Consider the following 26,488-nt stretch of genomic DNA (forward strand, 5'->3'; position numbering starts at 1 on the left):
GAGGGGCATTTGATAAGCACCGCAGGGGAAAACACATTTGGCTGGTTGGAAAGCCTTACATGCGAAGGGAGTGGTATGGGATGGAAATTGGAGTTAGTGCACTTAATTGGCATACTTAACCCACCATGTGGAAATGAGGGAATACTAATCTAGGGGTGATATTATCTCAAACATGTCAGGGAAATGTGCTAAGGAGGCAAGAGGAAGCCGAAAAGGAGGAGTCCCAAACTTATTTTTGCCGTCTATTTTGTGTGTCTCACTTTGAGGGGGAGGCTCCACAGTTCTAACGGAACATCCGTACACAGACTTGGATCTTTCAAGTTGAAGGTTCACGTAGGGTTCATATCATACACCTCTAACTTCCACTCCTTGGTCTTCGGTGGCCTGCAGGGAAAAAAAAAATATGTGGCGGATCTTTTTTCTCCAGGTTTTGTTGCACATATTGATGATGTGATTTAGATGGAAAGTTATCCCAACATGGCATGTGAGCTCTTTACAGTAAAAACATTAAAGGAAGATGGAAGACTAGATTCTGAGCTTAATTACAGAAATAATTATGAGGGGCAACCAAGGAAGATTCTATTGGCCATGTGACATTTTTATTCTGTGAATGGTGTTTTCTGATTATATCTCATCTTTGTTATGTAAACATAGAATGATTTTATGCGGCAGATACATCACAGAGAGAATTCATCTTTGGGTTACTTTATCCTTAATCATGATAAATAACCCAAGCTAAAACAAACAACAAACAACCCTGTAAACATTACAATCACTTATCTTCAAATGCTTATTTTTCATTCAAAACCATGTACAAAGTCTTTTTATGGGGTAAATATAGTGTTAACGGACAAAATTTTGACTTCCCAAGTTTAGGATCAACAAAATCAATCTTCAATTACAGAATTCAGGGATCTCAAGAATATTTTGCTAGATATGTTTTCTGATTCAACTGTAATCAATTATGCCACCTGAGGATACACTCGAGTACATATTTTTGCCCTAGGAATATGTGGTTTTAAATACTTTTATCCTCGCACTGCTGTTGAAGACCTTTAAGAGACTAAGAGCTATACGTTCAAAAAGAATTTGGCAATGCCCACTGCATCCACTAATCCAGCTTAAATTCCCATTCATTCACGCCAGGCACAGAGATCTTGAATAAAGGAAACACTCTTCATCAATGATTTAAAGGCCTCGCTACCACATATTGTATATGAAGAGTTTGAGTGTAAAAAACAGATAAACACTGTTTTCAAAGTTGTTGTTTTTTTTAAATCAAGGTGAGCAACTAAAAGAAAAAATCTTTCAATGATACTACACTCATTACATAACAAGAAATATTTCTGAAGATATCAAAATTACCACACACATATCAATCATTTTCTTAATTGTTTGTCAGCAGATTCAATCTCAAATATCTCGCGCCGATAAAAATAAAGATAGATTAGTTTTTGCATTTAAACTCTTCACATGTGACCTGCCGTCTCAGTGAAAACCTGTAAATGCTACAGAACATTAATTTTCTGATTAGGGATTTTTCACATTCTCTTTGCTTTCACGCTTTGCATGACATAATCTTAATTGTCACATCTCATGTCAAACGGAACTAAACTAAATGAAAACTTAAAACAAAATCAGTACTGCAGTCAGCCACCACAAAAAAAAAAAACAATATTGAGAAGAATGTCAATAATGTTAACGTACAGTCACACATCTGGCAGAATGAGCCAATATACCCAAGAGGTCAACTCAACGCACCAAAACATCTTTCATAAGACAAAAAAAGTAAAATTCTCTGTTAAAAACATTCATAAAGGATTTTAAAACACAGACAAGTTAAAGACAAGATATCAAACATTCAATTTTTTTCAATATCAAATTTCATGATTTCCGGCCAGATTTTGTCTTTGTTCGGGTACTCTGGTAGTAGGATCAGATAAATCTCTTAAAGTATTGAACAGGTGGAAGGCGTGATACCAAGCTACTCTAAGAAAGAATTTCTGTAAACTGTGGGGGATTACGGGGTTAAGAAACACGTAGTTGACACAACCATTTTGAGCAGAGGGTGAAAGAAGTCAACGATTGGTGTCATAAGCTGCAAGCTGTCGTCAGAAACTATTTCAGCGTGACTGTTCGATTGAATGAGACTTCACCCAAACCTTGAGGTAAACCTCCTGTGAGTCATAGATGACCAAGGAGGTACTAGACGATACTCCTTTGGGATGACCAAATGCGTAAAAGCTCTCAAGAAAAGGGGGTGGAGCAAAAGGTTGCTATGAGTTTGAGATCTAAGGATTATACTGCCTATCACGCACTCCTTGTTTTATTTTGTCTTGTTTTGTCTTGTTGTTATCTGTTGTTGGTAATGTTTTTTCATACAAGATTTCAAATCATGCTATTTTAGAGGCTGTGGGAGTGTAGGCGTGTGTGGGAGTGTACCTGTCCAAGAGTCCGGCACTGCTGCAGCTGTCACCACACCTCTGGAACTATCCCCCCAAATGACCATTTCCTCCTTTCCTGGTGCTTGGTGATTGCCAGTAATTGCTTAATTGATGGTCCTCAGGAACTTGGCACCGGAGCCACATAGGGATGGTCTTTCAGTGAGACCTGGGGGTTCTCATTTTGTGGTTTCGTATAATATATTCCCACTCCGGTGACCACCCACTACAGGTAGGATTTCGATCGGTGCGAACTGGCACTTACGTATACGATATCACCATGATAGGATGAGATTTAAAATGAGAATATGACCTTTGAACACTAAAGAGAATCTTTCCAAAACATAAGTGAAGTTTGAGGAATATTGCACGGTTCATTCAAAAGTTAACCTGATTTTTTAAATCACTGGATAACAAAGCTATGTCCAACAAAATTCGTCGGGTGAGAATGAGAAGGGCGTTAAGTTGCCACTGACCCCATAACATTCAAGATAACTTAACGCCCTTCTCATTCTCAACTGACGAAATTGTGTTGTCACATTTAATGGAATGAAATGCAGAAATTATAAAGATAATTTCTACAGAAGACACAATCCCCTCCCCCCTTGCTCATGATATATATTGAGAGTAATAATCCCCCTGCTCTCTGAAAAAGGTAAGTCAGTTGCTCTTTCATCACGTTACCAAATGATAGTATGAATAATTTGGATCATATCTGTGTGTAAAATTCTTTTCAATGCCTGTTTTATTTGTTTCTTCTTTATTTCATCTTTCTTTCTTTTTCCTTTTCTTTTCTTTTCTTTGCTTTTTTTTTTTTTTTGCTTTTAATCACAAACTCACCTGCCTTTGCAGCACTTAATTTTACAGGTAATGCACTCCCATACGCTGTATTTCCTAGAATTTAGATGACTTTTTACTCTCGGTCAATACTTCACCAGCGATCCTCATCAGTCATGTTTGTAACGTAAGATGTAAAGAGGCTATCACATTCTGAATATTGATGATAGCTTCAAAGGATCTTAACGGAGCAACAAAGGAACCTGTAATCATATTCCTTTATGGCGTATTTCCAGTAGGCCTAAAGGTGTGATAATGTTACCAGTTTGAATTGATTGGACAGTTGCCATGAATGGTGATCCCTGTGGGGATGCAATTAATCTGTGTCTTTCCTACAAGCTGCAAAAGGAGAAACGCCAATGTCTTCATGGCCTGTCATTTTTAATTACTGAAAGACCTTGCGTTCTCCAAAGTTTGAACTCAATTAAAGCATTCTCAAAGAAACTGTTGGGGGAGGGGGAGGGGGAGAGGGAGGTTGGTTTTTCACTCATCATGGTTAGATTAATGGGAATAATTGCACATTAGAGACTAATTAGCTTTGATCAAGTGCGGCGTCTCCTTCACAGAAGCAACACGTGGTAGACGAGACCTGACTCATGCTTCAGTCCACCCAACAGAGAATATTTTTTCCCCTCCATGGTTACATTCCAGATAACTTCATGCTCTTTTGTTGAATAACGAAGCCCAGTTCTCTAAATATATATACACTCTTTAAAGGAATCAAGTACCAAGCCAAATAAGATGCCATTGAAACTGGAGTCATTGCACTATTCATCATTTATACCAATGTTTACATATGCGTGTACGTGAATGCCCTTGCATTCCACGACGACTGATTACCCATTAATTGCAGGTATAAGACATTCACAACCACCAAGACATTCTGCACAAGATGTCATTATAGCCAACTGCTTTCTGCTACTAGATCAATGTACATTGTACCATCTTTTATGAAATACAGATGAAAATCTTAATCATTTCTTGAATCATTGCCAGAGAGTCAAATTTCAGATATGGGACCTTAACCTCTCATTTGTAGCCTTCCTCAGGTCCATGACAGAATCACTCTGGTTGAAGTACCCTGCAAATGCTCATAAAATTGTATCTTGTTTCATTTTAGCAACTGAATGGAGTGATGGCAGAAACCACACTGTCACAGAATTTGGCCTTCACTTTCGGTTGTCATTTTAAAAAGCCATCCCACAAAACCAAATAGGTGAATGCCCTTACCATGGTTTATCATAAAACCAAATTTGATGGAATATCATCGATTGTTATATACAGATCATTGTTTGAGTTTTGACCTTACTGTTCTTTCTGTGGACTCGAATCCACAAATACTGACCTAATGACCTTTAAGTCTCATCAATATATCATTAAAGGGATGGTATAGTTTTTGGTTGTGGTCTGAATAAAAGGGGGGACCCACCTTTTATTAGGATCATTTTATTTGGGGGTATCTCAACCATTTCAAAACTAATATTCATCAAATAACTTATAAGATATGAAAGATCATACAATTCTCAGAGAAATTCAAAGTTTATTTGATGAATATATCTTTTGAAATGACTGAGATATCCAAAAACAAAGTGGTCCTAATAAAAGCTGGGACCTATCTTTTATTAGGACCACAACCAAAACTATACCATCCTTTTAAATGATCAGACATATATATAAATCTATTCTGAAGTTATTGAGGACCAAAAAGAAATTATTCTTAGATGTGTATTACAAAACAAATTCTTATATAGTTCCACTAAAAGATATTATGTAGTCACCTCAGCATAAAACAACATGGCATATCAAGATCAGATCAAAAAGCTTGCAATACAGCACCACACAGGCATGAGATCCACTCCCTTAAAATTACTGGTTTGGCAACCTCTCTCTAGGGGATCTGAAACGGCATCTCTTTAGACAAACACACGGGAATGTGTCGCATTGCTTTCGTGCATTGGAAAGTGACTGCTACAAAACTCTTATAGTCACGTACATGAAGAATGTCTAAATCTCCTTTAGCTGTATAGCAAATGGAGACACCAAAGGAAACGAAACATAAACACACAAAAACACATGTAGATGCAGATAGAAAGAAAATTCAGTGTTCAGTTGAGATGCATTAAGCTACCATACCTTCTGAATTTCTACATCTGATCGGCAGATTGATGAGTGTGGCCTAACTTGACCAGGACAGATGAGAAAATTATGTGAAATGCTCTTCAAGATCTTCAGAATTCATCTTGCACCATTTCATCACTTTTATCTTTTGTTTTCAATTCTTTCTTTATATCTGTCATACAATTCATTGCATGAGCAGCCAGCAGTTTCTCTAAAGCAAGTACTGTATTAAACCATACGTGTGCTTGTGGACCATGTCTGGACTGTCTACGATAGGTGAACATCAATTGATAGGTACGATTGTTAGAGTTAATTGGCGTAGGTGCTGGCAGTTGCTGGGGAAAACCATCATCAGGAAAGTCGCTGACTTCCACAATGTTACTCAGAAATTGTTCATTACCTACGACAAGCTGATTATTTATTTCAAAAGTTCAAGTGGCTGTCGTACAATGATACACACTCTGACCATCAGATTAGCGAATAGTTGTATAACAACAAATCAACTATATATGTATATGTATAAGAGAGCGAGAGAATATATGTAAGAATGGAAATAGGGCATTCAGCCAATATCCACACTGATGGGTGTGGTAGACAGAGAATATTGGACAGCCACTCAGTGTGGTCTCTTGAAAAATGTCTCGCTTGTCATCTTCCCCAAACCAAGATACACAACACCTTCAGGTATCTGACATATATCCTTTACCAAACATAAAGAGACACTGACAAAAACAAGTAACATGATGACCCACAAACAGTCTGGCAAGATTCCAGCTATCACTGCTGGGGGTTTTCTGGAAATAACCCCTCTGAGCCTGTGTGGTAAGTACTGAATATTCACACAGGAAGCTGCCAGTTGCCTGAGGTTGAGAGTAAATCTCTCTGTGAGGTATACTAGTAATTAAACACTCAAATAAGACCGGATGTACTGGCACATCTATCACTCGCTACATTGCTCTCTTATGTATTACTAGTCTATGTTCTAGACAGGTAATCATACGCTCAGTAAAAAATGTAAAGTATCTGCATAAGGAGTCAACGGATCTAGAACTTCGAAATCTCATTTATGGCCCATAGAATGAGAGCTTGTGATCAAGATAATGTTCAAAACATATCACATCTGAAAGTCAGCCTATCTGGCTTAATCAAATTGTATGTTAAACAGGGGGGCTTTTGTAATTGAATTACACACACGTTACGTGGAACCACTGAATGACAACTCTCCAGGGTTTCCACCTCCAGGATGGCTACATTGAGGTGTAATTAATTAATCTGGGAATGCCATTTCCACGAATCTATCTCTAGCTGGCATTTGACTTATAGATATTGGTATATATATCAATATTGGATTTATTTTATAACCCTCGCATGGATGTGCTTGTTAAGCACTCAAACCAGATCATGGTCATCTAATCCTTAGCATTGGCTCCCTTCCGAATTGGCACGTAACACCAAGCATCTACAGGGTGCCCGAGGCAAAATGCATACGTACATTACTGTTGAAATGAATCCATCTCTAGCTATCATGAAAAAAAAAATGAATCCGTATTCCCAAAGGAATATGTCTATGCTTCGGGGCATGAAAAAAAAAATGCAGATAACATTAGTCGCGAACACACACAAAAGCAAACAATGTGCTCCAAGTTCAGTTCTATTTTGGGCTGATGTTATTTCTGGCTCCTTTCATATTTGGCACAAAATGGCAATCATTTGCCAAATCAAACACATTAATGCAGTGACGAAGAAGTTTTCATAGTGAATCATAAGAAGTAAAAAGTCTGGATTCAGGAAGGAACTGCATTGCTCTGTGCTGTGGAAAATGAAATGATTTTGTGGATGAAGTGCAACTTATTCACATATACAAAGAAAAAGAAAGAACTGCATAGTCACACTGTATATCTCCAATTTCACTTTGGTGCTGGTGTTATATTTTTCTACCAATCTATATCTTCAAAGAGTATTCAATCATCTTCACTCTATGCAATGCAGTCAAGGTTGCAAGCTCGGATTTGCAAATTACTGCCACGTTCTCACTTTCATTCAGAAGGCTCATCTTCACCTCAGATGACACCTTAACTCAGGTGAAAACATCACATCTTTTGAATTGAGGTAAAAAAATGTAGCATACATGCACACGCATCTGATTTGTCACCTTCGTCAGGAAGGGAAATCTGAGGATCTTTAGGCATCTAAAGGAACAAAGGAGGAGGAATGGGAAAAAAGATCTTTTTTTTTTTTTTAACTGCTGTTCCATAGAAACATTCGATTTAAGTACAAAAATAAAAAAAAACAGGAACAAAATTCAACAAAAATAATGTATTGGATAGTGTGATGAAAAATAACATCTTTCTGATGACTTGTGTCCATATGTGTCTGCCCATGTCTGTATGTGTGTCTGTATGTGTCTGCCTGCATGTGTGTGTCTATGTGTATCTGTGTATGGGTGCCTGTGTCTCTCTGTGTTTATCTGCATCTGTGTCTGCACATGTCTGCATGTGTCTGTGTCTGTGTGTGTCTGCCTGGGTTTGTGTGTGTCTGCTTTCGTCTGTACATGTATGATCTACATTTGTGTGTGTCTGTGGCAAGTACACTGACACTAGCAATATGCAGCAATTTGAGATTACGATGAATTGTAATTGTGGTGTCATTTTTGTCTAGGTGCTGGGTCATATATCACATTAATACTAGTGCTCATATTTCTTTTCTCATCTTTTATTTATTTATTTTTTTTGCAAAGTGTTCCAATTAAAACAAGGACTCATATTTCTTTTCTTGTTAATTTTCTGGTGCAGCATTCCAGTTAAAAAAAAAAGATGTATAAATAGATCAGTGCTATCTCATTACTTCATCAGCAAGATTGCTTCACTGCAGCTTCCACTTTTATGCAGTCATCAGTGTGGTACAAATTGTCATGACTGTGATATGATGACACAACTGTATGAGTATCCTGCCAATTCTGTGAATCCACTGCCTTCCCCCACACACTCATAACCTCTTCTTGTAAGCCCTGAGATGATGATATTGCTACAGATGTTGACACCAAGAGTTACGGCACCTCCAAAAGGTGAATGACCCTCGGCAGAAAACCGTGGTGAGGACACAGTTATGCAAGTCAGTGAGACCGAACAGCATGTTTTCAAGGCAGTTTTATAAGCGCATATCTGGGGAAGACGTGCTCATGTTCACAACCCCACAGTTAGTCATCAAGTCATGAGACTTAAGCCCTTTTATGATGGAATCATTCAGTTACACAAAGAAAAGACACATAAACCCGCAGCATCATAAAACACACTAGAAGTCATAGATCTCAAGTAATTTGGACAAAAATTTTTCTCATGAAGCTGTTTGAAAAATAGGCATGTTTTCCTACACGCACTTCTCACTCTGAGAGATCCCTACTAACTCTGTCATTGCAACTGAATGACAAATTGCCCTACATCAACGTAAATAAGCACTGAATTGATCACACTGATCAGTTGCAATGAAAACATCTCAACGGAAAAATTTCAAACTCTGTCATCTTTGACATTTACACTACATCTCTTTTTTTAAAGTGAATTTATATCATATCAACATTTATCTCTTCACCATCATCTCCTTCATTCCAAATATATTGCCCTCTTCAATCAATTGATAAAAAGTAAAAGAACAAAACTGGTGTTTCAGACTACTGATCTCTTAGAGGTTTTCTGTACGCATCTTTGTGTTTTAAATTGACTCTGTAGAATACACATGGCAGGTTTGCTACTTGTCTATATATGGATAATGTGATAGCAGATTGGATCGAGGTTTCACAAGAGGATAAAAATTCTGAGTTACACCCCTGTCTGCTGTGGAATCATGCCAAGTATGGTTTATGAGCGAAGCATGCACTGAAGAAACTTCTGGCAAACCTCACATAGTGCCAAATCGAGGCATCCCTATAAGCTCTAAGCCAATGAGCATTTCCTTGGCGCTGTGCCAAGCACATGGGGGCATTAACCTGGGAGAATTACTCCGTAGTTCTCTGTATACTGCGCTGGTGATGAGATATTTCAGTAATTATGTGGTGCTTGGGTAGGGATTATGCGTTCATGACTCCGACAACGAAGATGGCAACTATGAAGACATTTGATATAAAAGAATCATTAAATAAAGCATGACTCAGCACGCTTCCTTGCACCTCATTTGCCACTGAGAACACAGGCCACTTTTGCTGTTGCTAGGCTGATGAAAAATATGGAACTTTATAGCGAGCACCAGATTGTTCAGTCATGTGCACTACATGTTGCATCCATAAAGATTTTTATTTTCCAATACACAACTACAGTGGCATTTTGATTATCCTACTTCTGTCTTTTCTAAAATACAATACACCACTGGTTTGTGGTATTGCATATCTCGAATCTCTAGTTGATGGATGAATAACAGAAACAAATGCTTCACAAGAAGTAATTAAAACAACAAATTTCACAACAAATGCATTTTAACTAGTACAGCAATGACCAGCATTACATATATAGCCTAACAATACAAATCCACAGATGCATCATTACGGACAATGAATAAAGCTGTCAGCTGCAATGCAATGGGTACACTGGTCATCCATCAAAAGATCCATTTGGAATAGTGCACGCTCAAATTTGGGAAGGGCAAAGGGATTTCATTAGAACTGTTTCATGCCCTTCAGATTTAGTGAGATATCTGAGAGACTTCAGCTGTTGACAAGATACTGATGTTTAATTTATCGACAAACACAACAGAAAAATTACATCAATCAATCAACCACTTCTAAACAGTGTCTTTTTTTTGGGGTGAAATTCTAAAATCTCATGTGCTTATGTGTAAATGGATCTCATTTTCACATAGCAAGCATGATTCCACAGGTGGGAGCTCTACAGAATCACAACATGTTTAGAACCGATGTAGATTTGTCAACGCTTAAAGGCATAATTTACCATTTGCAGATGAAACAAAAACCCAGCATTAGTGCTTTAAAATAGTTCTAAAATGTGAGTTGGGGATAGAAACAACCACTGTGAAAATTTGAATCAGTAAAATCCATGCTAAGTACCGTTAAATATACAAAATTTGAACAGAAGTTATAATCAAAATGTTTCCAGACTAAACCTTATACCGTTACGCTTTATTGAGAAAAACACTGACATCTCCTTATATCTCAGGCTTTATTGCAAAACTTTTATATGGGAGGGTGTTTTGTGGTATAACAGACCTACACATATGCATGAAAAGCGATATCTTGAACATTTTTCAAATGACTGCTCCCAAAGGTAAACTGGACCTTTAAGGGGAGAAGTGTAAATGGGATGTAGATGGCTCTTTTGACAACACCCATCAACTTTGATAGCCACAGTTCCATTACATAACTAGAAAAGCACACTGAGAGCGCAGACCTCCACCAAGTGGCTACTTTCCATCGCTGATCTTGCTCTTCTGTAGAGATCAGTAATTTCCACCCATATGTATGCATGCTGAAAATTGCCCGTTTTCTCAATATAGAAGCCTTTGTAACATCATAAACCTTCAGCTGCATGGCACACCTTGCGCTAGCAGAAACTACAGCATGCACTTTCATGCGCGTATGAAAACCTCCAAAATGCGCAGCTTAAACTCCCAAGTTCATTGACCCTACTTGCCAAAATATAGAAAATTCTTCATAAAATCTATGAAAACTTCCAGATCACTACCTAAATTTGATCATCTGTTCCTTGTGTTATTTTCAACCTTACCTGCACGTTTCATTGAAATCTGTGCACAACTCTCCCAGTTATTTTGCACACAGACAAACAAACAAACAATAAAAAAAAAAAACAGACCAACAAACCAACGCCGATGAAAACATAACCTTCTCCCTTGGCGGAGGTAATTATTAAGTCTTGGGGATGATTTTCTGTGGGAAAAAAGCCTGTGGCCTTGTAAGTGATACATAATGCCATAGCAGTAAATGTTACAAGTAAACAATCACAAGGCACACATAATTAACCCTTTATGTACCCAGGCAAAGGAAGCACTCAAGCAGATGTGCCTATCGGGGAAGAAAGCATATTAAGGGTAAAGTTTTGGTAAAGGAATTCTTGACTCAATTTCTGTGCATCACCACCATGTAGCAACCTATTTTGGTGATCATGTTTGTCAGAAGGGGACTGTTATTTTGTTATTTTTCCACTGTTTGTGAGTTCATGAACCGACTGTTTCCTGTGTGACGTTCAATTGTGGTAACCTTATACAAAACCAACAGCCGATTTCCATGAATCACATGGTGTAAATACTATTTTGTGCTGCTACCAATGCTTATTAAAGTTCTCTTCGTAGAACACAAGATTTACTTGCCTTATGTTGCAATTTTCTCAAATTTCTGGGAAAGAAAATTGTTTAAGCAACATACCGTAAAAGTTGAAATTTTCGTGATGCTGAAATTTTCGCGCATTTCGCGCAACCAGAAACTAGCGCGAAAATAAAAGCACGCAAATATTTTTGCCTGCCATATGTTCCTGTGCGTAATGTCTTGATTCCACAGAATCAAAACACTCGAAACTCTTCTTACCCGGCCAAGCGCCAAAAATTAGTCGCGCGAAAATATCCACTGTTACAGTAGATGGTACAAATAAAGTTGTACCTACACATAACAGTAGGATAGTGAAACAGCCTGCCTTGTTTAGCTTGTAAAAGACTATTATATACATGGAGACTGTCTATGGTATGGCCCCTAGTAGTTTACAAGTTTGTGTTTCATTACTACATGCATTGTTTTGTCTCATATTTTGCTTGTGTTTTTTTTTTTCATTTTACTCATGTTTGTACTCTCATATACTATATTATCTTTTATATCTTTGTTTCATCACGTATCGGGAGATCTACAAGAATTGTATTCACTAGTCTGTTATACTGTTATTCATATTTCATGTTTGTTTGTACTCTCATACCCAAGAGGGAGTCAAAAGAGTCAATAAAATTCTAGAAATTCTACACAGCAGCTTTTATTTTAAATGCTGACACATACATACTGCAAAATCAGAAATATTCACAGCATGAAATTTTCACGAATGGCAGTCGCTGGCCTTTTTTCGTGACATGAAACTTTTGCAGGTGGCTGGTCATGATAGTGTAGTACCTACAGGTTTGTACTGGCATTCAATGTTTTGTGGAGATAGAAACTTTCTGCACGGGTGATATGCATTTTACTCTCACAAATCTTAGCTCCTCCCAAAATTCGCAAAAGTTTCATGCATGCAAATATTTCTGGCATTACAGTACCACACCATCTGGCCGAAATCTGCAGGCTACAATCCTATCATTACATACTAACATGTTTCTTTTTTCTTTTGATGTGCATATTAACATCCAGTACTACTAATTTATACTGAAAAGGACTTATTGGCACCCATTAAAAAGATTGCGTGCATTAAAAGACAAATGCAAAAGATTCTCTTTGGATAAGTTTATTAAGAGAAAAAAGTCAATGACATGAAGACACAGTAAAATGGGTGAACTGAGAGTGAGAGAAAAAAAAAAGATCAATCTGAGCATGAAGAAATTCTACAAAAAACTTTGAGGGGAAAATCCTCCCAGACAGTTTTGTCCAGGTCTCCAGGGACAGGTCACAAATTAGTTCCTTGCCACTTGCTGAAAATAGCACTGCTGCACTGGGCGTGATCAGAATTTGTACGGACAAAACTGCCAGGCGGCTGTGAAACTCGGGGTTTTGATGAGTGATTGCTACCAGCGCATACAGCTGGTTCTTGTAAGACATAATGGGTGTTCATTCTCAAATTTATGTCATTATTAGGTTGAAAACAAAATATTTCAATAGAGTGGAAAAGGTCGTAAATTTTGACAGCATTCGCCTCAAATCAAGTGGCACTTTGAAGCAATTATAAGATAAAATGTATATACGAAAGGCATCCAAGCTTGATATATACCAGGCTAATATACCTGCTTTCTGTGAACAAAAATAGATGATGTAATTTTTAAATGCACAAAGACAGAAAAATTGGGGTTAATACCTATCTTGTTCTGCAGCAATGCTTCCTGAATGGCAACAATGATTAGGGGAAACAACTTTAAATCAACGCATGAAAATAAAGACTGAAGGAAGATCATGCAGTATACACCTTCACAGAAGCTCTTAAGTGGTTGCTTTACGAACAAACCTTATCACTCTAGCAAATGCCTACTCGCTCGGCGACACGTGAAGCCTTGCTAGGACAGGATAATGAAATCAAAATTACCAGAGCAGACTTTTCAAACTGACACTTATGTCTGAAAATTTAAACCGTGCAGGAGCCTGCGCTTCGTGGAGCATATCATCCGCGAGCATCGCATCATCCGCGGCACCTACTGCTTGTAATTTACGACTCGCCAGTTCAGCGACCTTGGACTTTACTTGCACGTGGACGACAGGGAGCAGCCGTCCATCTACACCACTTTTTTTTTCTCTCTTCACGTATGCTAACATTTGCCCCCTTCGGTTCTAATTTGAGAATCGTTCAACTATGTCCATTGTGAATATACGATTTCATCACGAGGCAGTGACCCAAGACAATGACAACCCAAGAGAATTTCATGCCCGTCCCATCCCCCCTCTCTCCCAGGGTGTGTTTGGTCTGGAAATCTCCATGATTGGATGTCAAGGGCAACCGAAGGAATCCCAGGGCAAGCAAGATTGACCACTTCCGTCTTGTCCCAATTATCTGAATTTTCTCAGATTAAAAAAAAAAAAAAGAGGGGGTTTTGGAGGAGGTCTGGTCTCAAGAAAGTTAAAGAAAAACAGGCATAAGACATGTCATTATTCAAAGGTTTGAAAATAGCATGATAAGAGAGAAAGAAGGGGAGTGAGGAAAAAAAAAGGAGTTAAAAACCACTGTTGTTTGGAATAGGATCAAACTGCTCTAATCCGTGTGGGCAGGCATGCTTAAATAACACATCAAAACTCCCAAGTTTAGCCTTCTTCGTTGCCATACATAAGGGCCTAGCATGCAGGCTCAAGTGAAGTACACAGAAAGTGCCGCAGGGGTGTGTTTGTGGCGATCATCCCAGGCAAGTTAATGAGTGAAGCCACGGGATTGGCATGCATGTCATCTAGTCCAAGTCCAACACTGTGCTAGGGAAAATCACATACTTAAATCATTTCCATCACAAACCGTGCTGTGAATCAAGATTAAAGCAACCAAAGCTGGCACAAACGAGATGCAGGCACAACTTCCTTACAAGAACACATGCCTCAACACATTTCATCACTATCGAACACAAAATCCAGTGAATACACGGTCCATGTTGCTATAAACTTTTTCAAGTGGCTTTCTGGGAATACGGTATACTACACATATGACTAAACATTCAAATATTCTTAAATAATCCATGAATTGAAGATTAAGTTTTTCTACATTCAAGAGAGCACGCACACAATATGCAATCATAGACATGTCATTGTAACTCATTATTTGCCTACAATCTATATTAGTCCAACTTGATGTCAGCAGATCATAAAAACAAACTTTCACAAAGCTGAATAGCATACTCTGTCATTTCACTCTAAACACAAGACGGTGCCTATCAACACCTCTGAAAATATAGAATTTAACAAAAAAACGAGATATGAAACTCGTCACACTGAAGACGAGTTAGGTGATACGCTTGGGGTCATCAGATGTCGGTCATCCGTGATCGACAAAGAAAAGAATGTAATACAGAACCTTGAAGTTCTAATGAGATACTTAGTTGAACTTTTTTGGGCCTACATTATTCAGATCACATTTGTTTTTCTGTCACACAAACTAAGTGGAAATTCTGTGCGTGTGCGACTAAGTCGATTTACGGACTTTTTGAGTACTTACAGTGCATAAACTTAGACCCCGTTTACGGTGCGGGGCTGGGCCGAGCCGCGGCCGAGCTGCAATCAAGGACAACCTCAATTGCGAGGCCGAGCCCCGCAATTTAGTCCGTTTACACTGCCGGGCTCGGCCGCGCTTTTGATTCGAACCTTTCAATATTTTGTCGTAGTGGCGCTCTACCCTTTTAAACAAACGCAATTTGGTATTGTCTGGTTTTCAGATCCTTTGCCAACTGAATTCCGTGGCGACGAAGTCGCCGTTCGGGCAAAGGCCTTTGTCGAAGGAGAAAATCCTTTGCAGGACAAAACCACCTTAAACTATACTAGTTTTCGACGTTGAAGTAGTTAATATCCTGAATAGCGAAATAGTACAGGCGAGGGTTTGGAAGCCAGACTAAAATTGGCCGCGCATTTAGCCCAGTTTGCGCTTACACTGAGAAAAAGGCCGGGCGCGACCGCGGCTCGGCCGCGGCCGAGACCACCTCCAGAGCGTGGCCTAATGCGAGGCCAATTTTGGCCCCGCATTTGGCCTTTTGCGCGTTTACACCGAACGCGGCCGAGCCTCGCACTGTAAACGGGGTCCAAGTGATCCTCGGCACGTACAAATAAAACATGACAATTAAGTGTTTATAACCATCCTGGCTTTAACAGTGGCCTTTTAAAACATGACCTTTGACCATTATTTACATAACCAATATGACTCCCTCTAATCTTGCTATCACAATGATCAGTTCAGAGAGCTCTTACAACTATATACAAGCCTGTGAGATTTACCAGCAGTAAAACCAATGAAGCCTCCGATACAACACAGGGGATATAGAGCAAGTGAGTCTGTTTACATGAGAATGTGATTTATCCTGGACGAAAGTGATACCTCAATTAAAGAGAAAAGGGCAAAACATCACCTTTAACCATGTAACTATAGGTCTCCTCCAACTAAGAGTACACTTTGAACGTAAGCTTATACGTGAATGATAATTTATGACGATCTCACGTGATCGACACACATTCAAAGGGGACAGTTAGAAGTGGAAGGAGTGCTTAATCGTGTCATTAATTCCTAATCAATGACACCACTACTTTAGGCATATCATAATTTCTCATCTAAAATCAATGGCCTATAGGACTCATGCACCATTACTTGTATCGTGCATAAACTTTGTTTTTTAAGCTTTGAGTGAAACGTGTCATAACATAATTCTGTAATTCCATCAGCAGTGATCGATATAATAAAGAAGAAAGATATATCACCGTATTGAACGCTTAGAACCTAACGGGGGGGGGGGGGGGGGGTATTATAGCATGATACTCGGTTCTTTACTGCCCAGATGCCAACAACACCCATCACCCACGGCTACGCATAGAGAAACAGCCATGGCGAAAATAAAACTTTGCTTTCTCGTAGGCAGAATGACACAGAACCCCGTCAAACACACTTTTATTGGCAGGGATGGGCATGAAAAAGTGTATTACTAATACTAAACAGCGTATGCATTCCATTCATGTGGCGCGAGATACCTCTATAGCAACATAAAGCCTGTCTTCAACTCCGTTGGTCGAACAATGGCAACCTGAAATTTCAAAGAGATGAGCGAGACGCTATATACACCTGGCCCAGAGTTAATTTATTCAGTTCTCATTCCTACTTTAAGTTGGGTTATGCTATTGTAATCATTCCCATCTGCAGTATAACAAAACCAAAGTGAGGGAAAAGGGGAGAGAAAAACGAGAGGTGGCAAAAGGAAAACTGCATGCACAACTGCAATCCATGTCATTGCGTGTGACAGGTGAAGCAAATGTATTAGTTGTTATAGCAGTGGTTTATGAGCATAAACTGGCAAATAGACAGACAATGTCAAATATAAAAACCATCAATTTAATGTCAGAGAAGATGGTAAACAAGATGCATTGAAACTGTAACTAAATCGCTGCTCTTCTACTCGATCACGGAACGTCTAACTCTATATTCAACAAAAAACAAATGTTAGGGGAAAGAAACAAATTTAGATATAACATTCTTAAATTAAAAACAAGAAAAAAAAATGTCCACGTCAGGATTAAAAAAAAAAACGCCGCACGAACATGCATTATATTCTAGATGGGAATACGGTCTTGATGCAAAGGTCCAATGATTGTCTCATTACTTTAAAAGCAATCTATGGTTCCCTTACCATCACCAGTACCACACCACAATGACGTCTCTAAAATCAATGGTAGCACATTTATCATTGCATCATGCATTAACTCCCTTTGCCTAAACTACCAGTGGAACGTGTCATATTATATTGCGTATTTCGATCAGTAGTGATTGACTTTAAAGAAGAAAGATGATGCAAAAAATTGAACGCTTACCACATTGCTTATAGGGCTATTCCAGTTTGGTACTGATCTGTTCTATTCTCCCAGATGCCAGCAACATAATATCACCTATGGCTAACTAGTGAAACAGCCATGACGAAAATAAACGACAGAGAACCCCGTCATAATCACTACACTTGGAAAGGTGTTGCCCGAAATTCCTCATTATGAAGCAATATCAAGTCACTTCCTTCCCTGCCTGTCTTTAACTCCGTTATTTGGTCAAACAATAACCTGGAATTCCAAAGAGATAAGCGAGACGCCATGCACCTGGACTAGAGTTAATTAATTCAGTTCCCATTCATGTTAGTTATGTAAACGAACACGTTCCTAAATATCCTGCTACAGTATAACAAGAACAAATGAAGAGAAAAGGAAAGAGAAAACGAATCGTGGCAAGCGGGACACTGTAACAAGGGGAAATTTACAACATTAAGTGTGACAAAATTATTGAAGCAAACCCAATCTCCAAACTCCAATACAAAGCAAGGGAAATAGAGCAGCCGTGTTCACGGGTTACGTACACTTGATAAAATAATACGATAAATGACATCGGAGTAAAGCTGAACTGCCGAAAAAAAAAGAGAGAAAAAAAAAGAAGAAAGAACGGATAAAAGTCCTGCGGGGGTCGAACCTCTCGCCTTCCGGTATGGCGTTATGAAGAACCAGCGCGCTAACAGATTATGCCACATTGCTGTCCTGAAGATCGAGTGCAAAACTTAAATGTAAATACTATTGTGACAGTGTCGACTTGTGATGGCGCTATTCAATTTCTCACAAGTGGCAGCGTGGATTCGATCAATATACAGTTGCAAAGAAAAATTGGGAATCGTTCCGTACAGATTGCATTCTCATTTTCAGTTTTAAATTGCAAAATTGTCAACCTGATGAGGAGATTTGAAAACATAAAATGCATGATTACTAAAGCTTATTGTCTAAACTACAACATATTTATGTTTCAGAGGAAATGGAGCAAAATCAGATGAGGTAAAGGTGCTTAAACGTTGTCAAGTCAATGCATGGTTAAAAAAAAAAAATCACCTCCCATAGACATAACACGTAAACTTGTCTGATTTTGAGTCTTTACCTTTAATCACAATTTCTAGTGTGATGACGTCATCATATTTCAAAACCATCACATGGACTTGAAAGGCAAATGTTCAAACTGCAACATATCTGAATTTGGGATAATATTGAGCTATAACAACAGAGATACGAGCAAATGAATGTCAGAAACAGTACCTCAAAAAAATCAATTCCACTTTTTTCATCTAAAATGACGATATGATGACGTCATCGCGTTTTCCTGGCAATATTGATACCAGGAATGTTATTTACAATTCATATACTTTTGTAATATGCAATAGAAATATAGGGTCAACGGACGATTTAAAGAGCCATGGCGAAATAAACAAAGACATGTTTTTTCACTATATTTGCAGAAAGACGCGCACGTGGAATTTCAACTTTGACGCCAGTGCATTCCTTTGTTATAGGTCGAAATCGATCGGAAATCAATGGATATTGTTACTCAAAGTATCAGGAATCCAAATCAGTCAAAAAAATTGCATTTTCATGTTGCTTACGGGCTCTGCGCGCGGAATTGCGCGGACGGACGCGCACGCGAGAAAATGTTTGAAACGCTTAAAATTGTCTGAAACTTCGAGATTTCCCATTGGGAAGTCGTTTTGAGCCTTTTAAAATTTTGACGCGCGCTTACGCGCGCGTAATGATGACCTGTGTAACTAGCGTTAAAAAGTAAGATAGAGCGTGACCTGAACTTCATGTCCACCGAAAATGATACAGAAATGACATCTAGTTATGAAGTTATGATCGATCATGTGACAAGGTCCGAAAATCACAAAATGGCGCCTAGATGACGTCATAGATATGTTACTGTCATGAAAACCTTATTGTGGCTAGATTTTGTCATGAGACATGTTGACTGAAAATGTCATGTTATTTCGTTATGTCATTCTTGAGATATTGACGACACAAAATTGTCCAGAAAGAAAGAAGAATAAAAAAAAATAAAGAGAGATTTTGACAATCACAATAGGTGATACGCTGATAGCGTATCACCTAATGACTAATATTCAAGGATTCACTAAGTTAATTCAAAATTGGGAATCTGTCCAAACTGCACATGCAGAAAACAGTTTATCAAGTTATCACTGTTGACATCCTGACAAAACAACCCTTACTAGAAGTTTGGCTATCAGCCATCAGGTAGGTGAGTAAGAATGCATTGAGGATATAACTGTGTGACACTTACAAGAATCTGACTGAATTTTTACTTAGTGGTCTTTCACAGCTGCTTTTATGCATCAGTGTAGGGTGGCGTTATCTAGCATAGCATAATGAAATAGCAGTTGGCTTACCTCTTTCAGAAAGCAGGGGCAATAATATTACCCATAATATATGTCAGTAACAAGTCAAAGGAATGAGAAGTCCTTAAAAAGAATTAATTTTGTGGAATTATCTTTATATTCTTTTTTTATCATTGTTCTGCAAAGATGTCACAAACTAATGAAGTCTTCTCATTCAGTGCTGGTGGTACTGAAATTGTAAAAATTCAAACATTTTGGACGGATTTTCCAATTTTCCTCGAACTTGACTGATGTGTTCTACTGACATTGTTGCATTCACTCAATCCTTGTGCATACCTGGGGAAACTTCCCCTTTACATTGAAATTAAGAACATACCCATGGAAAAGATTCATATTGCAGGGAAGAGTGAGAATGAGAGAGAGAGAGAGAGAGAGAGAGAGAGAGAGAGAGAGAGAGAGAGAGAGAGAGCAATAAAAAAGTTTGAGCAAAATAGGACACACACATGGAGAGTGTTTCAGACATCACGTGTAGAATGTCGGTAAGTCAGTCCACATTGTGTTCACTCAAATTCACTGGGTACAGCAAAATGATTGCATCATTTAGCAAACGGTGCATGCTGTTGCATGAGTAATGCAATGTACTTCCCATTTCCTCTGTGCATGAAATGTCACTAATTTAACCTTTTAACCCGATGAAGACGGGCTGATTTTGCTACAACACATATTTTCCATGGACACTTGCCGAGTATACCCGGGACTCATCCTCAACGGGTTAATACTTGAACGGAATACGGTCCTTCTTGCTGTACTCTAGATATCGCAAAGGATATCATGTTATCACACATCCTCCGAAGTGGAGGAAGTTGATTCACTCCAAGTCAAGAAAAACTTGTATTTCAGTCTTGTTACGGACAAAAACATGAATGACAGTCTTTGCGCAAAAGATATCGTAATCATGTGACTAAGATATCTATCTAAGGTCCCAGCAGGGATCCCCTCAGATTGTCGTTAAAACGGCTTGCTGATGTTCTAATTGATAGAACGCTCCTAATACTTCACAGCCGTGCCCAAACATCACTGAAGCCAACTTAATCATTTACATGAGCTCATTAGAATTTTTATTTTTTTATTTTTATTTTTTTTTATTTTTTTTTTTGGGGGGGGTATTTCACATTAAATCAATGAGAATAATTTTATCCCTTGCATGAAATTTATTGTATACTGTGTATGCCATACATTAAGCGAGACTATATGTATATATACATTTTTTTTTGTGTGTGTGTGTGTGTGTGTGTGTGTGTGTTTTGTTTTTTGTGTGGTTTTTTGGTGAATTGGGCTTCCCGACAATTTTGTGAGTTGTTGAATTTGCGATAATGGAGTACCCATACAGTCATAAACAGAGAAATGTATGCATACATGTATGACTCAATCACGTCTGGTTCAGAATTGATATTTTTTGTGTTGTATGATTCACAAATAGCTCCCAACTGGTGAAATTCCTAAAAATAAAAACCCCATTTAATAGATGGCGTATACAGTAATGTTAATGATAATTACAGAATTTTGGGGGGAATGGATCTCAATTGCTAAATCACCACCCAAAAATGTGATTGGCAGGATCTGTTTGTCTACAAACCAATGGAAGAGTTGCAAAGTCATGACATTATCACCAACTCCAATTTGCATTTGCGATTCCTCCTAATATACCTGCATATCTGAATATTTTGCTTCTTTTTTTTTTATCTCGGCGAATTTGTGAGTCCGTTGCTACTCGCAAATATAAAAACACACAGAAATATTAACTCTGATCGGGACATGAATGTGACGTGCATGCATACATTTCTCCATTCAGTACTGTACTCCACAATTAAAAATTTAACCACTCACAAAATTGTTTCAAAGTCCTGATTTGCTAAAAAGTAGACTCACTAAATATATGGCATATCAACAGTAAAAGTATCAAGAAAATATGTGAAATTATGAAATACCATAATTGTTATTTTTCACATCTGATTTTGATGTCATCTGATTTGACTCAATCTATCAAAGTGAAATGAAATACAGCATGGTATTGTACTTTAAATTTGTAACATAGTTCGGACAAGGGCTCAAGATTCATCTTCCACCCTTTGGAATTTGTTTGCGATATATCGAAAGGGTCTACCGACAAACTTGCCTGACTGAAGTGATTTGCCTGGACAATGAGTCGCTTTGGAGTATTTTGAGATCAAAAGTGTGGAATAATCTTTATGATTTTATTCCTTTCAGTAGTGGGAGAGTAGAATGTTAAGCAATGAAACCCTACCAGTAGTATTTATTTCCTAACAAGCTGCATGCAGTTCACTTTCAAGATGGATAACACTATGGCCCAATTTTTTATCGATGATAAGACACTGCATAACAACCACGATCTGATATGTTCTAAAATTGCAATACTGTCGGTGTGCTGGGGGGGGGGGGGGGGGGGGGGGGGGGTTGTACCTTACTGAAATCGCATCATCACAGTGTTATTTCACACATTTTTTATGCACATGTGTCCCTTTAGGGCAAAAATTGACAGTTTCTGCAGGCACAGGATCCATTAAATTGCAGTTATATGAAAGCATAATGACACAACAAAGACATTTATAATCCAGCTACATCTACGCAAGTATCTGGTGAATGTCAGAAATTAATCTGAATTTTCGGGCTCGTCAAAACAAATCGTCCTTGAGTTTGGCACTCCACGTACAAGACCTGGAATCATGCCCATCACGCGGGTGACATTTAACGACGGAACATCCAACATGAAGTACCGTCTCCAAGCTGTCTGTAACTTGATAGGCAGGTGAAGGGGGTCAATGCAAGGACGGTTAAGGTGATCGTGGGAAGCCTTCAATCAGGTCCTCCTCATTTTCAAGACCTGTTTGATGCGTGCGACTCTGTAATATTAACTGCAATATTGGGATAAGGCTCGGTGCCAACTCAAGGTATAAATCGCCTCAGAGCTTTCAGACTTGGCGGCGGCGGAAGGCGGCGATTTCCTCGTGGCTACACCAGACTGCCCACATAGGCAGACCAGCCCTTCCTCCTCATGCTACCGTTAACCCATTCAAAGTCACAGTCTCATGGGGGGATTCTGTTTTTTCTCTGATTGACTACCTGGCGTAGAACATCCACTGGGAAATTCCGGGAGGGTAAAATGACACTTTTGATGCGATTTTCTACATACTATTGAATCAATTGCACAATATCTGGCTCTCATGAAATAATCCTACTTGGAGCATGAGTGGAGGAATGAATATCTAAAACATGACTCGTGCAGAACACATTGGAAATTTGTATGTCAAACTGTTCATTCACTAAAACCCAAGGAGACATAACCGGATACAAAGTTGCAATAATTCATGACCTTTGAAATGGTCTCATTCAGGAAAGTACATGTAAATAAACCAGAGCATTACTATTACTTCTCCCTGAACAAAATAAACAACAACTCAAGTGCATTTAATTTATTTTTTTTTTATTTTCAAGGACTACTTCACTGAGAGCGGCAAGAAGTATTCTTAATCACAGGGAAAACTTTGTTTGTTTGTCTGTTGTTTTTTCTTTTGTAGAGTTATTGATTCACATTCAGATCAAGCATAGCCCTGGTAATGAAACAGCAAGAGGATGAGGAAATTACTTTGTTTTCAAGTAACATTATATGGAGCATTAAAAAACATACACAGAGACATGACATTAACTATCTGAGCTTTAAAAAAAGAAATACCAGCATTTAAATCTAGACATTGCAAAAGGATGAAGAAATTATTTTGTTTTCAAGTAACATTACAGAGCACTAAAAAACAAACAAAGAGACACGATGTTAACCACCTGAGCTCGAAAACTACCAGCATTTAAATCTAGGAGAGATAAACATGTGATTATGAGTGTCATTATGTTTGTTTAGCCAGCAAGATGGGACTGTGAAATGTCAAGGTTTTTATCACTCTTTTATTATTTCCTGGCTGATGCTTTTCCTTTGACAAATACGCAAGTGTGTTTGTCTTTTTCATGACATTCTGAAGCTGTTTGATGTTGTTGTTTTTTTTTTGCTTTCCTAATGGTTAAAAAGAAAGAAAAAATGGCATGGAGTTATATTGATCCAACTGCTATCTAGACTTACTATTTAAACTTTTAACTCTTTATTGTGTGCCAGGGTGTAAACTCCCAGCATGCCACATTATTTTGAGACCGTAACGCAAGACCACATTTGGAAATTTCAGAGCCATAACTTTTTATAGAAACGCATATGCTAGACATGAATTAAACAAAATTGTAGAAAAAATTCAAAGCTTTGCTCTGATGTATATCTTATAATCAAAGAATTGATTATTTTTCTTGCAAATGCCCAGTAGCTAAGTTATTGTCCAGATCTGAAATTTCAAAGCCATGTAACTTTTCATAGAAACGTCTATGCTAGACATGCATTTAAAAAAAAACAAGAAAATTGTAGAGAAAATTCTAAGCTTTGCTGTGATGTAAATCTTATAATGTATCAACACAATGATCGTTTTTCTTACAAATGGCCAGTAGCTAAGTTATTGTCAAGATGTGGGAGGCATGACTTTTGCAGACGTGTGCACAACCGTGACAGAAAATTAGAATTTTCTCAAAAACCCCGATGGATAAAGTGGGGTTTCCACTGTCGTACGATCTATTACGAACGCCACGATTGGACATTCGTAACTGATCATGGAATTTTCATTGAACTCGTCTGAAATTTCATGTTTGGATACGAGGTTATGCGAGGCAATACGTGTTGGTTCGCTTGGATGCGATATGGTCAAGATTGGTCTATTTCAAGCAATACGATCTATCACGACCTGGTCTCCGTTTAAATACGATCCGATAGGATTGTCCCGATTGAGTCCATGATTGGTTCCGATCTACCATGATCATTTCGATCATGATCCCCGGTTTGGTGGGTGCAGCTATGTTCTGATACGTTCCAATACGAATACCGCGAACCAATGCGGGCTGTTGAGATAAGATACGATATCTTTCACGATCGGGATCAAAAGCGACCCTCATTTAAGGTGCGATTGGACCCGAATGGAAATACTATAGTCCAACTGACGATGGATTTCATTGTTTCCTTAACTTCTGCAGAGTGATTAGGCCTACTATCCACAACCATTGATGATGGCAAGGGTTGACAGGTTGAGGATGACAACAACATGACCTTCTGCAGTATTGGGAATGACAATCATGTTATCATCAGATAGAAAGCTTCACCTAGGCCAGCCAGAACCTGAGATAGTCCCTCCTCTAATTTAACGTAAAAAAATTAATAGATTATTGAATCGACGTGCTCACCCAAAAAAGATCAAGACAAAATAAATGTTTCCACCTTCCTTTGAAATACATGTAGGAAATATGAAATTGAAGCTAAAAAAGAGGATGGAATCTTTTTGAATGCTAACATAGTATGTGTTATATATGCTCAATATAAGAAAGTTGGCCAAACTGAAAACATTGCTTGTGTGTTTGATTTCATATTTGCATAGTATGTATCATATGCATATTTATTTCAAAATGTCGTTATCTCATGGGGTATTGGAAGTTTGGTTGGTTTGGCTTGATTTATTGTTTTATTACACAGTGTTTAACAAAACCGACATACACACACAACAGAAAGGTAACTTCCCTAAAATAATGTCACTTTGTAACAAACAAACAAAAAAGTCTTAAGCAAAATTATTTTGCAGGGGTATTGCTACACTTCTTGACAAACGTCTATGTGAATAATAATGACAGTGATCTTTATGTTGTTGTTGTTTTAAAGAAAGAAGAGAAAGAAAGAAAAATGATCTTTATAGTCATGCATGAGTGACCTTACATCCACGACAATGGTCACTTTTCAAAAGTCACAAAAGTTAATGTGTGGGGTATGTGAATCATTCTGCTTCTGGTGGATGTTTCAGTGGTGTTGTTATTTTATAGTTTATTGTGCCACCTCTCCCTTATTCAACCTCGCGGAATAAAAGATATATACGATTTGAGAGTAAAATAAGGGCAAATGTGCAAAAAAAAAATTAGCAGAAGGAAAGTGAAAAAGTCGATCCCGATCAACACGATTACGCAGCACGATCAGATAAGATTTGCTGCGCTTTGATACGATTCAAGACAATCTGATGCGATGATCACGATCAAAAATTAATCGTGTTAATCGTAGAAAATTTTTCAACCGTCCAAACATTTTCTACGATTAATGCGATTGCCACGATTAACCTCAAGATCTGATACAATCTGATACGATCTAATAAGTTCACCACGATTGCTTCACGATTAGGACCACAATTTCAATCGTGGCGCCAATCGTGATAGTGGGAACCCCGCTTAACCACTATTGAATCACCAAACAATGCAAACTATCTGTGTTAGAAATGGCGTCAGGAGTGATTCTTTCATTGTATTGTGGCATTTGGTGACTATCGACGGGTTTGGGATGGTTTGTGTATTTCAGCAAAATATGCGAACTTGGCACACAGTCAACTGAAGCGGGCATGCAAATGTGGCACATAAAGAGCTAATATGCATAATCAAGCACA

General features: G+C 38.2%; 1 protein-coding gene across 1 annotated transcript in view; it reads right to left on the bottom strand.

The window, feature by feature from the left end:
• Positions 1–329: 329 nt before the first annotated feature.
• The window catches only part of LOC139733247 (endoplasmic reticulum membrane-associated RNA degradation protein-like), a 50,172-nt gene continuing 24,013 nt past the window's right edge, over positions 330–26,488 (bottom strand). Inside the window, exon 15 of the mRNA XM_071644087.1 lies at positions 330–384. Within this exon, the coding sequence (XP_071500188.1) occupies positions 330–384 (55 nt within the window). The remainder of the gene's footprint in view (positions 385–26,488) is intronic.

The sequence above is a fragment of the Diadema antillarum genome, unplaced genomic scaffold (assembly GCF_040938485.1).
Source record: "Diadema antillarum isolate AM-2024a unplaced genomic scaffold, OU_Dant_1.0 seq00000463_RagTag, whole genome shotgun sequence".
NCBI lineage: Eukaryota > Metazoa > Echinodermata > Echinoidea > Diadematoida > Diadematidae > Diadema > Diadema antillarum.